Source organism: Lissotriton helveticus, chromosome 5_1 (assembly GCF_964261635.1).
Source record: "Lissotriton helveticus chromosome 5_1, aLisHel1.1, whole genome shotgun sequence".
NCBI classification, from domain to species: Eukaryota; Metazoa; Chordata; class Amphibia; order Caudata; family Salamandridae; genus Lissotriton; species Lissotriton helveticus.
The window spans coordinates 2,067,956,039-2,067,969,753 of NC_136065.1; the positions used below are offsets into that span (position 1 = coordinate 2,067,956,039).

A 13,715-nucleotide genomic window follows, 5' to 3' on the forward strand; every position below is an offset into this window, starting at 1 on the left:
ACACAGGTCTAACCAGTGCGCCTAGTCTCGTCAAACTCCGGAACATCATAACTACAGTAATGCCGCACTCAACTACCTGGTCTCCAGACATGCACATCGCATTTTAGCTGCAACATGGCGAACAAAATGGAGGAGGGGACGAAGAAATCTGAACGGGGAGCGGAGCGCGACAACGGTGACCGCCATTTTGCAGTGGCTTCATGTTTCTTATATTTTATTGAAATTGCCTCTAACTCACATCGTAGCTCGACATTCCCCTAAACATTTTAGAAATGTAATTAGAGCCGAATCAGGAGAAGCTTTTTAATAGCGTTGTTTTTGGTGTAATATACCTTTTGTTGTTCTGTTCAGCTAGAGAACAATGTGGTTGAGTGAAGGCTTGATTGGGGGTCAGGCGGTTTTACGGAAGGACGAAAATGTTTCCGTTGTAAGATGGCGGCGGAACCAGAAGAGGTGAAGGCAATAGCGCGTTTAGAAATAGACGAAAGACTCCAGAAATGTCCGTCTTTTATTTCCATCCTCGCCGCCCCTCCTCCTCGTTCTCCGTTGCTACGCGTGATCGGTGAGCCAGAGCACAGAGGCCTCCACCGCCCCTTCCCAAACCCGGGCACCGCCGTGACGGGCGCCCCTCGCGGGGTAAGTGTGCCTGCTTTCTTTGCGGGCTATGGTTCGGTTGGGAGGAGCTACTTGCAAGCTGCTAGGAGATCCTGCATTCATGGCCTAAGCCCCGGGCTATGGTTTACTTCTCTGAATTTTAGAGCCGGTTCTGTGTGTCTTGGCCTGCGTACCCCAGGTCCTCATAAGACACCCCTATGCTTGGCCTTGCATTGAGTAGGAAATAAGCAGGTTTGTTTCTAGGCGAAGGCCAAGCTCGGCCCCACCCCCTCCTTTGGACCCTGGCAGAGTTTCATAGTAGGGAGGGATCACCCAAGGCACTACCAATATATTACCACGGAAGATTGTTACGTTTGCCGTATGTTTTTGGAGGAGCAACAAGAGGCGATGTGGCACCCACTTACCTTTGGTTGTACGTTTATGTCTGGCATGACTTTACATGCTACCTTCTCCAGCCACCAAACAGAAACGGGTGTTCAAATGTGCCATTTTAATAGCCTTAACAGGCCACACTGTGATTTGAAATAAGCCTGCTTGGCCTCATTTCAAGGCGGCGTAGTTAAATCTGACCTATTTCCCCCCACATATATCCAGGTTATATGGGGATCCAGATCGGTCTAGAATAAAAAATTGGTCCGAGCGTCATAAAAACAAAAGGGGGCACGCATTTGCTCTGTACGTCTTTTTCGAGATCATTGCTTGGTTAGTAATTTGTGGCGAAAAGTAGTAAAGCGAGCACTTTATCCAGGCCACCCTCATTCTTCTCAATTCTGACCATATCTTTTAGTCTCTTTATACCACACTTTGAACTTGACGATTCTTCCTGTTTTCTCCCATCACCATGTCTCTCTCTCCTCGCATTCAGCCTGTGATTCCTTTCTCTCATCTCCTTCATTTAGCCTTTTCCTTTCTTTCTCATGTCTTTTCTTTTCTTCCTTTGTTGGCATCTAATTTTCCTTAGCACGTTTCTCTTTCTCTCAGCCTTTGCAGCTTTGCTCATGCCTTCACCAATTATTTTTCTTTCAACCCTTCCCATTTTCACCACTCACCTGTTACCTCGCCACTTTCTCACTCTCAGCCTTTGTTCATCTTCTTACTCCCCTCCCTGCCCCCCGCTAATTGACCGTATTACCTTATTTTCTTTAACTTTGCTCTTCTCCTTTCATGCCCTTTCCCTTCTTATTCTCCACTCGGGCTTATTCCCGTTTCACTATCTTCAGTCTTCTTACCACCATATTCATTTCATATGTTCAACTTTCATTCCCTTCTTCATCCCTTATCTCTTAGTTCTCTCTACAGGTTTTCCTGTTCGGACACCTTAGTTTTGTCAGAGGATGTGACTGAACTCTACCATCCTTGTGTTGCACACAAACCCCGATCATGCCTTCTTGCAAAGACCCAAGGACACTTTGTGAACTGACGAATAGAAAACATTTAACTGGGGTGGGGGGGGTGGACTATGAGAGACAATGTGTGTGTATGGAGGTCTATACAATGCCATCCTCCTCTAAATCAGGTTCCTGGGCTGCATAACTTTAAGCTCTGTCCGGTTATTGTATTTATAGAGTATCTATACTTGTCATACTGTGGGAGTTCCAACCCCTCTGTCATTTCCTGATGTAAGCTTTCTCCCTATCTCTATCCTTGGAGAGTCAAGTGATGCATGATTCATGGTTATCCAATTGGAATTAAAGGGTAACTTAGGCCTTCGGGCATTAATGGTAAAATATGAAACTGAGTTAATGGTACTGCCAAAAACACTGGATAACCTGGACCCAGAGGAAAGGCTGTCAACCTTCTCCTCCCTTACCCACAAACTAAATTCAGTTCTGGCAGGGAATACTATTCAAATGAGACTGTTTTCTACCCCATTTCCAACAAGCAGGCAATTAAGATGTAGGATTGTTGGGGAAGAATAGACACAACAAAATATATGACAATGAAAAGGTGCCTTTAACTTGTTTAAACAGGCCCACTCTGTGATGCGCAAATAGGCTGCTTTGGTTTCATTTTAGGCGTTGACGATAAATCAAATCCTATCTTCTTCCCTTATATCCAGGATTGGATTGGAACAACAAATGGGTGGGATAATCAAAAACAAAAAATGGCCCACATTAGTTGATTGCAGGTTTTGGTGAATTATTGCTTAGCGAAAAGTGCTAAAACAGTTCTTTCCCTGGCTTAACATCCAACCTCTTTGTAAGCCCTTTTCATCTGTTCACCTATCTTGATAACTCACATGACCCCATTCTTATATCTTCTGTCCACATTCTTATATCTTCTGTCCACATCTCCATCATTCTTCTTACCATACATTCAACTTATCATCTCTTCTTCCTTGATATGGTTCGGTAGGTACATTTTTGCGATTAAATAAGACGACAGTCTTACACTAGACTTTTAACACTTTACCAAAATATGCTGGTGATAAACAATGCAATACATTTCTGCTTAAACTACCTGATACTTGCAGCGTTTACTTTTTTGAAGGCATTCAATGAGCCTCTCCATCAGAACCCCTACTTCAGTTGTGGTCTGGTGGGCAAGTTGAAAGCTGTGAAACCAGCAGATATAATTCTTTAAACTCTGTTTTTCTAACCAACCAAATTATGTGCGCTTAAACAATCTTATCTCTCTTATTCTGTTTCTTCCAGAAATGGAAATATGTAAAATCAAGCTAACTTCTAGTAGTAAAAGTATGATCTGAAAACTGGACTGGAACCTAGCACACAACTGACATTACCCTGGGGGAGAACTTCCAGTATCCTGGTCTTTTCAATGAAATGCAACACAATTACATTTATGGGCCTTTGAACAAGCGGTCCTGCAGTGTAGTCTCAGTTCTATCAGACCCAATAGTTTTGTTTTTGGACAAATCTTGTGCCCCCTATGTTTCTGTCCTCATATCGACTATTGTGAGAAGTCCGTAACAAGTTCCCCACAGGAAATTAAAAGAAAGCACATATAATCGGGACATCACCCAAGCACCACTGTTACTTTTGGTAAAACTGCAGTTACTTAAATGTTTATTTGCTGTCACATTATGATCATGTTTTAGAATGAAACCTTCAATAAAATGCAGTAGTTGAAAATAGATTTAAAAAGTCCCTACATTTACAAGGTTGTATTTTCCAGTTTTTGCAATTTGTCCATTGGCCACAAACTCAATATGGCTAAGTAGCTGCTTTCTGCTATAAAGTCCCTCCTGCTGGTTAAGGGTTACTTCTGGACAGGCCTCCTTATTATCATACTAGCAGCCCTTCCCGACGTTGTCCGGGCATAAAAAGAGAATGTGTTCAATGCTTACTTAACTTATAGAGTTTTAAGTTAATGCTCAATCCTTCTGTAAGAAATGGGGTTACCCAAATCTCCAAGGGGGTAGCACGGACCAAGCGGGCAGGCCAAACTTCGAGGACATGTGAAGCACTTACGCAGTACCCACAGACGACACACCAGGCACACCACAAAAGAGGCAGGACACCAGTTTGAGTTGGACAATTAAGAAGTTTAGTATCTCCAACCTGCAAAGCAAAAATGCATAACAGTGGTATCATAACACGGCGCCAACTGGCACCAGAGCCAAGTGGATCAAGGGGGGATTATTTACATGGAAAGTAAGGGCTGAATCCGTAAGTTCATCTGAAATATAAAAATGTGACTAAATTGACATTGTACCTGGGGCCAATATGGCGGGGCCAACTCAGGCTCTCATCCTTGGCAGTTTAACTCCAACCCAACCCTTGTAAAGGAAAACTTCAGGGCATCACAATAAATCCCAACATACAGGAACACCTGCAATAAATCAGCACTGCTTGCTTATTAACATGGGATAGAACCAGGGGCCTGGAATGACACGTCAGGCCAGCACAGGGGGTAGGACACCTGTAATAAAAGGCACAATCACCTGCACGGTGGGCACGAAAGCATACAATTAACCATTAGATAGGAAATTGGCCTCACCATAAGCGTGTAACAGTAACCTAGGAGCCAGGCCTAACCTCAGGGAACATCTGACAACAGGTAAAAATGGCATTTCATTAGGCACATCACCTGGCTAGGCGTATCAAACATTTCCCTGGGGGCCACTACCACATTCTACACTTCTCCCGTGGCCTTTATGATGAACCGGGGTCTCTGTAGGCAGTTCGGGGGGGGGAGGAGGGGGCTAATTGGCACCCTGTGGTTAACTAATCCCCCAGCAGTAACTAGCGGCCTTTACCCGGGTTCTGGGCACTTGGGCCCCGATCAGTCAACAAAAAGGGGGGTGTCCCGTTGCCCTCTCTACCCCCCACTCAGTTAAGCGTAGGCCCCACTCACCGGGCACCCCTCGATGGCTCCTGTGGGGCTCGGTAGGTTCTGCGGCGTCCTCTGGGGTCTCCTCTGCAGTAGGGGCCAGGCACCGACAATGTGCCTCGAGGCCCCTGCCGTACAGCACTCGAGTCGCGGGGCTCTCCTCAACACCTGAGAGCCTTAGTCCGGCGCGGGTCACACGGGGCCCGCAAGGCCTCACTCAGGCCGTTGCCACACAACCGGGGCTCCCTCTTCACTCCACTCCGGGAGCCCCGTGGAACACCTCTGGCTAGCTTCGGGCCTCCCCCGGGCCCCTCCCCTCTCTCAGGGACCCGGGACTCCTCAGGTCTGGATGGCGGCGCTTCTCATGTGGGGGCGGGCTGGCACCGACAGTGTGCCCCGGCCCCGCCTCCTCCACTGGCCCCTCACTCCAGGACCCAGACCGGTGGGGTCGGCTCCCGCTCTGGTCGCTCCTCCCGGGGCTCCCTCCTCTGCACGGGAGCCCCGCAACGCCTCTGGCGACTTCACCCGGGCCCCTCCCCTTCCACACGGGGACCCGGGGCTTCCGTCAGCTTCCTCTGGCGGGGGCACAGACCGGTGGGCTCTCGCTCTGGTCACTGGCAATCTGGGCTCCCCCTCAGCCCCGCACCGACCCTTCACCTGGGTCCCCCTCCCTCACGGGGACCCAGCACTTCGCGTCGCTCCTCCCGGCCGACAGCCAATCCCTGCGCGGCCTTTACAGGCTCGGCCGCGCGGACCAATCCGGGCGTGGCGGGGGCGGGCCGATGACGCGGCCGGGCCCCCGTCACGTGATGCGTGTGACGAAGGCTTCAGGGCCTAGCGCGGCCCTCACTTCACTTCGGCGGCCCTCTCCTGGCACCGCGGGCCGCCGCGACGATGCCCACAGCAGTGGGGGGTCCCTCAAGGGCCGGGCCGCGCCGGTGAAATCGGCGGCAGTAAGGGGTAGGCTCCCTTTTTAATTAATTATATGGCGGACAGCGCGCCAAACCGAGGGTAGGCTCCTCCAGCTCGATTCCCCTCACAGTGCCCTCAGGCCACACGGCGCGATTCTCTTCAGCAGATGGCGCTATTCACAGAGCACTGCTCCTCCCTCTGCCCACAACCTCAGCTCCTTTCTCAGGCCACGCAGAGGGGGCAGGAAATTAACTCTTCACCAGCGTTTCCAAATTATAGCGCTTCTTCCAAATTACAGCGCTTGGCAGGCTTTTCAGCACTAGGAGGCCACAACAGTCCCAGGGCCCAGCGCTTTCACAGGGCCTCTCAGCACCTCAGCCAGCAACAGTTCTTTTGGGGGCACAATCTTCCCCATGGTGCTTCAAAGGGGCCACAGCTTCTCAAGGGGGGTAGACAGTCCCACTCCTCACCTCCTGGGCGCTTCTTCCTCGCAGCGCTGGCGTAATTCCCGGTCCCCACAGTGTCAGGGACCTGGTCAGGGGCCCAGGGGACAGTAGAGTAGGGGGTTTTAGGGATGCAGGGCCCAGCTCACAGGCCCATGTGGCGGTAGCTCCTCGCAGCAGGTCCCCTCACTTTCTTGTCCCAGCGCTGACTGACTCTCTGGTGGCACATCCCCCTTACTTATTATACCCTCCTCCCAGGCAGTGCCAGAACCTTCTAGAATGTTGGGAAAGCTGGCCTAAACTGGTTCAAGGCGAGGGATTGAGCACCCTGGGTGCCAGGCTTTCCCTCCAAAAGCTAGGGGTAGCTGGGTAATAATAACTAGACCGCTGACCTATGGCAGTCCAGTGGCAAAACCCTTGGCCATGGCATCCATTTTAAACATAGGACATTTCAGTCAGGTGCATTTTACAATGGGGGATAATTTACAAGTGCTCACACCATTTCATGACATTACATTTTAACAAGGTGTCTCGCACCACTCATGGCCTATACAAGTCCAACACCTTCGAATCCATAACACGCTTTATTTTTTAAAAGGAGAAATTGTCCGTTTACCTGTCTGCTTGATATTTGCAGACAGGCTAATGCTGGGGGTACGTTTGTTTTTAGCCGAACCTGTGTTTCCGTCGCGTTGATAGCGGCGAAGGCTAGTCTCAGGGGGCGTGATGCAGGCGGCGCGTGACGTTGTCAGGGTGCGTTGAACGCTATTCTCAGGGTGCGTGATGCAGGCGGCGTGTGACGTTGTCAGGGTGCGTTGAACGCTATTCTCAGGGGGCCTGATGCAGGCGGCTAACGCTATTGTCATGCGGCATATTGTTGTTAATACTCGTTATGTTTTATTTACAGGTGGATATGTGGAAAGTTGCGCATAAAGCGGCGGCGCTTCATTTGTAGTTTGCGGCCATTTAGACGGCTATATGATTGACACCCACATTGATTGATTGTATCCCGCGGCAATGGTCCCCCGTAACGCCCGACGCCCACGACACGCCCACTGTAGTGAAGGTTGAGCTCGATGAGACGGCAAACGCCACGCCCCCCGATGACGCCCACTGTAGTTTCCAACGTAACGCCACCACGCCCACTGTAGTGAATGTGGCAAACTTTGAGCTTGATGAGACGGCACACACCACGCCCCCCAATGACTCCCACGACATGCCCACTGTACTTTACAACGCACAGAAGGGACTACTTTCGGGGACTACTTTACCCCCCATGTTATTTTACCTTTCTAATGTATATGGTGCCCAGATGTATAGCCTATGTCCATCTGCTTCCACTCCCCTTTACAATGGTGTATTGGGTGTTATGATTGGTGCTGTACTTCTGGAGTTTACCCGCCTCAAAGGTTCCCAGTTCTCTCTTTATAATAGTAGTATAGATTGAAGAAGAAATCTGCTCTCACTCTGCCTGTACAGCACACCTTCAGTGATCAAGACAACCCTTGCCTCCCACTGAAGAAGTAATCCACATTCTCACTCTGTGTGCACAGCACAACTTCAGTGATCAATGCTGCTCTTTCCTCCCAGTCACCTGTTAAACAGTTGTTGACCCATCATAGCAGGTAGTCTGCATTCTCCTCCAAGAGAATCCAATAGCTATGCTGTCCGCAGGGCCATTGCCGTTCTGTATGTGACAAAGGGTCAGCAGGCAGAGTGTATTGGGACTGATATAGACTCTTAAGTGGGGGAGCAGAACTCGCAGAGTTATATAAAAGCTCAGCGTGATTTCCTGGAGTTCCGCAAACAGGCGGAATTGGCATGTTGTGCTTATTTTTTGCGCCGGAAGCATGTTTCTTGTTGCAAAATCGGCGTGAATTGCACCATTTGGTGCATCAGAGGCCACTGCTTCTTTGTTACCACTCGATTAGATTTTCGACTCGAGCTGCAGCTTGCTCGCCGCGAAAGGTCACAACTGCCCACAACCACTTGCATTGAGAAAATATCGATGTTTGTGTGGTCCTAGCGCTTGAAAAGTTGACCTCTATGTGCCATTTCTTGCGTGTCAACTGAATGTTTTAAAGCTGCACGCAAGAACAAGCATTGAAAATGCAATAGGTCTCGCAATAGAAGAGTTTGACATTTTTCGTTTTGCATATGGATGAGTGGCGTTGCGTGGATGAGTGGCGTTGCGTGGATGAGTGGCGTTGCGTGGATGAGTGGCGTTGCGTGGGTGAGTGGCGTTGCGTGGGTGAGTGGCGTTGCGTGGCTGAGCGGCGTTGCGTGGCTGAGCGGCGTTGCGTGGCTGAGCGGCGTTGCGTGGGTGAGTGGCGTTGCGTGGGTGAGTGGCGTTGCGTGGGTGAGTGGCGTTGCGTGGGTGAGTGGCGTTGCGTGGGTGAGTGGCGTTGCGTGGGTGAGTGGCGTTGCGTGGGTGAGTGGCGTTGCGTGGGTGAGTGGCGTTGCGTGGGTGTGTGGCGTTGCGTGGGTGTGTGGCGTTGCGTGGGTGTGTGGCGTTGCGTGGGTGTGTGGCGTTGCGTGGGTGTGTGGCGTTGCGTGTGTGTGTGGCGTTGCGTGTGGCGTTGCGTGTGGCGTTGCGTGTGTGTGTGGCGTTGCGTGGGTGTGTGGCGTTGCGTGGGTGTGTGGCGTTGCGTGGGTGAGTGGCGTTGCGTGGGTGAGTGGCGTTGCGTGGGTGAGTGGCGTTGCGTGGGTGAGTGGCGTTGCGTGTGTGAGTGGCGTTGCGTGTGTGAGTGGCGTTGCGTGTGTGAGTGGCGTTGCGTGTGTGAGTGGCGTTGCGTGTGTGAGTGGCGTTGCGTGTGTGAGTGGCGTTGCGTGTGTGAGTGGCGTTGCGTGTGTGTGTGGCGTTGCGTGGGTGAGTGGCGTTGCGTGGGTGAGTGGCGTTGCGTGGGTGAGTGGCGTTGCGTGGGTGAGTGGCGTTGCGTGGGTGTGTGGCGTTGCGTGTGTGTGTGGCGTTGCGTGTGTGTGTGGCGTTGCGTGTGTGTGTGGCGTTGCGTGTGTGTGTGGCGTTGCGTGGGTGAGTGGCGTTGCGTGGGTGAGTGGCGTTGCGTGGGTGAGTGGCGTTGCGTGGGTGAGTGGCGTTGCGTGGGTGAGTGGCGTTGCGTGGGTGAGTGGCGTTGCGTGGGTGAGTGGCGTTGCGTGTGTGAGTGGCGTTGCGTGTGTGAGTGGCGTTGCGTGTGTGAGTGGCGTTGCGTGTGTGTGTGGCGTTGCGTGTGTGTGTGGCGTTGCGTGGGTGAGTGGCGTTGCGTGGGTGAGTGGCGTTGCGTGTGTGTGTGGCGTTGCGTGTGTGTGTGGCGTTGCGTGTGTGAGTGGCGTTGCGTGGCTGAGTGGCGTTGCGTGTGTGTGTGGCGTTGCGTGTGTGAGTTGCGTGGGTGAGTGGCGTTGCGTGGGTGAGTGGCGTTGCGTGGGTGAGTGGCGTTGCATGGGTGAGTGGCGTTGCGTGGGTGAGTGAATGGTTAGCTGTTGCTTATGCGACGTATAGCACTTAATACTAAAGTAGGCAGACCTTCTTAGCCTTTGTGAGAATAATAGCAAAATAAAAATAAAAACCAGATCAAGTCAAGGACGCAAACGGCACCATGCTATTGTTTATTTACTCAGATGATTTGCATAAAAATGTAACTTGTTGCGTGTGTGAGTGGCGTTGCGTGTGTGAGTGGCGTTGCGTGTGTGAGTGGCGTTGCGTGTGTGAGTGGCGTTGCATGTGTGAGTTGCGTGGCTGAGTGGCGTTGCGTGGCTGAGTGGCGTTGCGTGGCTGAGTGGCGTTGCGTGGCTGAGTGGCGTTGCGTGGGTGAGTGGCGTTGCGTGTGTGAGTGGCGTTGCGTGTGTGTGTGGCGTTGCGTGTGTGTGTGGCGTTGCGTGTGTGAGTGGCGTTGCGTGTGTGAGTGGCGTTGCGTGTGTGAGTGGCGTTGCGTGGCTGAGTGGCGTTGCGTGGCTGAGTGGCGTTGCGTGGCTGAGTGGCGTTGCGTGGCTGAGTGGCGTTGCGTGGCTGAGTGGCGTTGCGTGGCTGAGTGGCGTTGCGTGGCTGAGTGGCGTTGCGTGGCTGAGTGGCGTTGCGTGGCTGAGTGGCGTTGCGTGGCTGAGTGGCGTTGCGTGTGTGGCGTTGCGTGTGTGAGTGGCGTTGCATGTGTGAGTGGCGTTGCGTGGGTGAGTGGCGTTGCGTGGGTGAGTGGCGTTGCGTGGGTGAGTGGCGTTGCGTGGGTGAGTGAATGGTTAGCTGTTGCTTATGCGACGTATAGCACTTAATACTAAAGTAGGCAGACCTTCTTAGCCTTTGTGAGAATAATAGCAAAATAAAAATAAAAACCAGATCAAGTCAAGGACGCAAACGGCACCATGCTATTGTTTATTTACTCAGATGATTTGCATAAAAATGTAACTTGTGAGCACGTTTCTCTAACTCTCCAATAATCCCATTACAACACTTTGTACAAATGAGATTGGGACTCATCCTTCCGAAGTCGAGAAAAATGTGCAACGCTGTGTTGAAGTTAATTTTTTTAATTAACAAAATGCAAATAATGTGGAGAGATTTCAAGTGATTCAGGAATGGGCGCCCTTGTAAAGAGAAAGTACGGCCGGCCTGGGCAGTGATAGGGGAGGAGGGAGGAGAAATGCGAGTCACGGCAGCAGCAGCCTTTGATGTGCCTGCCGGCCGGCCGTGAATAATTAGGGGGTGAGAAATGCGCTCGGAGGGCTGCCTTTGATGTGGTAATGCGAGGCAGGCAGGCGGCTGGTGGCATTGTGCACGCGCTTTTTAGGGCTTGCGCAAGCGCAATGACCTAAAAAGCACATGCACTTGAAGGAATCGCCAGTGGAATCGCCAGTGGATAAACACTGGATAAGCCCCTATAGAGCTTCGCCAGCTATGCGCTGAAGCGCATCAGCAGGCGAGCCCTAAAAAACTGCCATGGTGCAGTTGGTGGAGTTTTATCAGAACTCTGTCACAAGCGTTATGTGGAGTAGGCATAACTCAACAAACAACTCGGGTGGAGCGGAACTTATCGCCCACCCATACTTTTAAGCTGTACCGGAGCAGCAAGCCAGACTTGCACACTATAAATTGCAGGAGGAAAAAAACACTCGGAGCTGGTCTTGGCCTTTGGGCAACAATGAAAGCCTGCCTTCTCCCTCAGTCCCAGCTCATGTCCACCCTTGTACGATAGACCAGAAACTCCTCTCACTTACTTTATTCTTAAAATAATTAATTTAGGGCTAATAATTTCTCCACACCTTTCCAAAAACCTGATGCTGTAGAAGCTGTTGCTCTTCATGTTTCCCTTCTGTGTATGGATACTGTTGAGTTACAGCTGTTGCCAGTATTTTCTCAGCATATCACTTATTTTACATTGATGCTCTCTGTATCCATTATACTCTAACGGGCCCCTCATCAGAACTAAGGCCCCTCCTGTCTTCCTTTCTTGGGAGGGTACTATTAATATTACCTCCCGCACCTTATGTCTCTTTGGAAGAAAGCAATCATCTGATTACCCAGAAACAGATTACTTGTGTGCGATATGAAAAGTATCATTTGTTACTTGTCATATTTATTCCCTTCAGGGCCATACAAATTTTTCTCTTCAGGGCCATACATTGCACTAATTCCTTCTTTGTGCAGTAATCTAGATCCCTGGTGTCCTGTCATAGTCTGGTCACAAGTAGCAATATGTTTTCACATTCCCTGCAGAGTTAAGTCTATCAATGCCTTGTTTGTTTACAAAGAACAACTCTGCTATTTAACTCCAAACTTAAAGGGATGTTGTGCAACTTTGAACTGAACCGCAAAAGAAAAGTAAATAACTTATAAAATAAAAAACGCAATTGCCCAAAGGAGAAACTAGAAGCCTGAATGTTGTTGATGTTTTCTACTAGAAAGGACTGTGCTTGGTTGCAGGGTTGTGGTTTCCCCCTGTGTGTGTACGTAAAAGGGAATTTGTCCTGTCTGAGGTCTGTTTTTTTTGTGTCAATGTCCTTATCTTTCTTGTGCTATTAATTATGAGGATATTGTGTCTGAGCTATTGCAATGCTTCTCCTATCTCACCATAACCTCCTCCTATGCATTCTCAAGGATTCTGATCTAAAAGGAGGTAAACCGATTTGATCTTGAGCTCTGAATTTCATTTAGTGTGAGGCAGTATTAGAACTCTCCTCCTTGTTCTACATTCACTATGTTGACCACATGTACTGCAAGTTCTACACCCTGTTTCAATGTAGTCTTAAAGAACCGTCTCCCATACTGCTTCACAATGTCATGGTCAGTGATGTTCATGTCTTGCATCATGTGCGGGTAACACCCTAATATTGTGGCCCCCTAGCTGGTGGCGTTAATGGCCCTGAACAAGTTTTGTTCAATGAAGTTTTTGGAGGGCGTGGGTGTTTGACGCTGTCTGGCAGCTCACCTGCAGCGTTTGTTCACCACCGGGTGAAGGTGGTATTTTGCGGCACCACTGCTATTTGATGAAATGCACAATGAAGTAGTTAATTGATTTGTATCCGCAGACAAATGTGCTGTTTTTTTTCTGTCCCGCTGTAAACCATATGTAGCTGTTGCTTTGAGTACTTTTTTTGTGCACGGCTGAGGGGTGTTTTTCAAATCTTTCTACATGTAAGCTGGAGTCCTCTCATGGCACATCAGGTCTGATCAAACGGGGTGTGAATGAGTAAAAAAAAACAAGCATTTACAATGCAACGGTTTCGCCTTTGCAAAAGTTAGAGCTATTGGCATTGTAAATGACAACATTTTTATTTGTGTTGGTTTTAAAAACAGATAAATAAATGGCATTGTCATTTACAATGCCAATAGCTTAATCTCTCGCAAATGCCACACACACACACCCACAGAGAGCCCCCCACACAGAGCCCTCCCCACACAGAGCTCCTATAAATATATTTAAAAAAAAGGGTCCCATATCTCTCCTTAGTCCCTCTCACATACAGTTTGTTTTAAAGGGCTGGTAAAGGCAGGCTTTACTAAGCCACTCTGCTATCCACATAAAATATACAGATCTGTTCTTTGCAGCAGGCATATTAACCCTCTGATCTGCTTCATGACAAGTCAAAACTGCCACTAGACAAACCGCATCTCACTCTCTAGCAGTAACAATCACAACAGTTATCTTGACATCTTTATTACTGCCTGAAAGCTGGAGGCACAAGGAACTCTGCAGCAGTTGCTTTTCAAATTGTAAGTTATTGCTAAACACAGCGCCCCAACACCGGTCGTACCACCCTAAAGCCAGCCCTGTTGTCATGTATGAGGGAAAAAAACAGCCGAATCGTGTTTCAATTGCTGCTGAATTAATTTACAATCCCAGAGGAAGTTAAAAATGCGGTTTGCTGCTTGTTTTCCACTATAATCTCACCGTAAAAGCGCAAACACACGAAATGCAATCCCCACATGCCTGAAATCCACAAATAATCTCCCGCACCACCCCCGGT

The 13,715-nt window shown here is 49.7% G+C and overlaps 1 protein-coding gene across 2 annotated transcripts in view; it reads left to right on the top strand.

Moving 5' to 3' along the window:
• The first annotated feature begins 1 nt into the window (after nucleotide 1).
• The window catches only part of CSNK2B (casein kinase 2 beta), a 113,162-nt gene continuing 99,448 nt past the window's right edge, over nucleotides 2-13,715 (top strand). Inside the window, exon 1 of one of the 2 annotated variants that reach the window (XM_078645998.1) lies at nucleotides 2-175. In XM_078645998.1, coding sequence (XP_078502124.1) covers nucleotides 115-175 — 61 coding nt within the window. In that variant the 5' untranslated portion in view covers nucleotides 2-114. Of the gene's footprint in view, nucleotides 176-432; nucleotides 637-13,715 lie in introns of those variants that run through there. The other variant, XM_078645999.1, reaches the window with a different exon arrangement.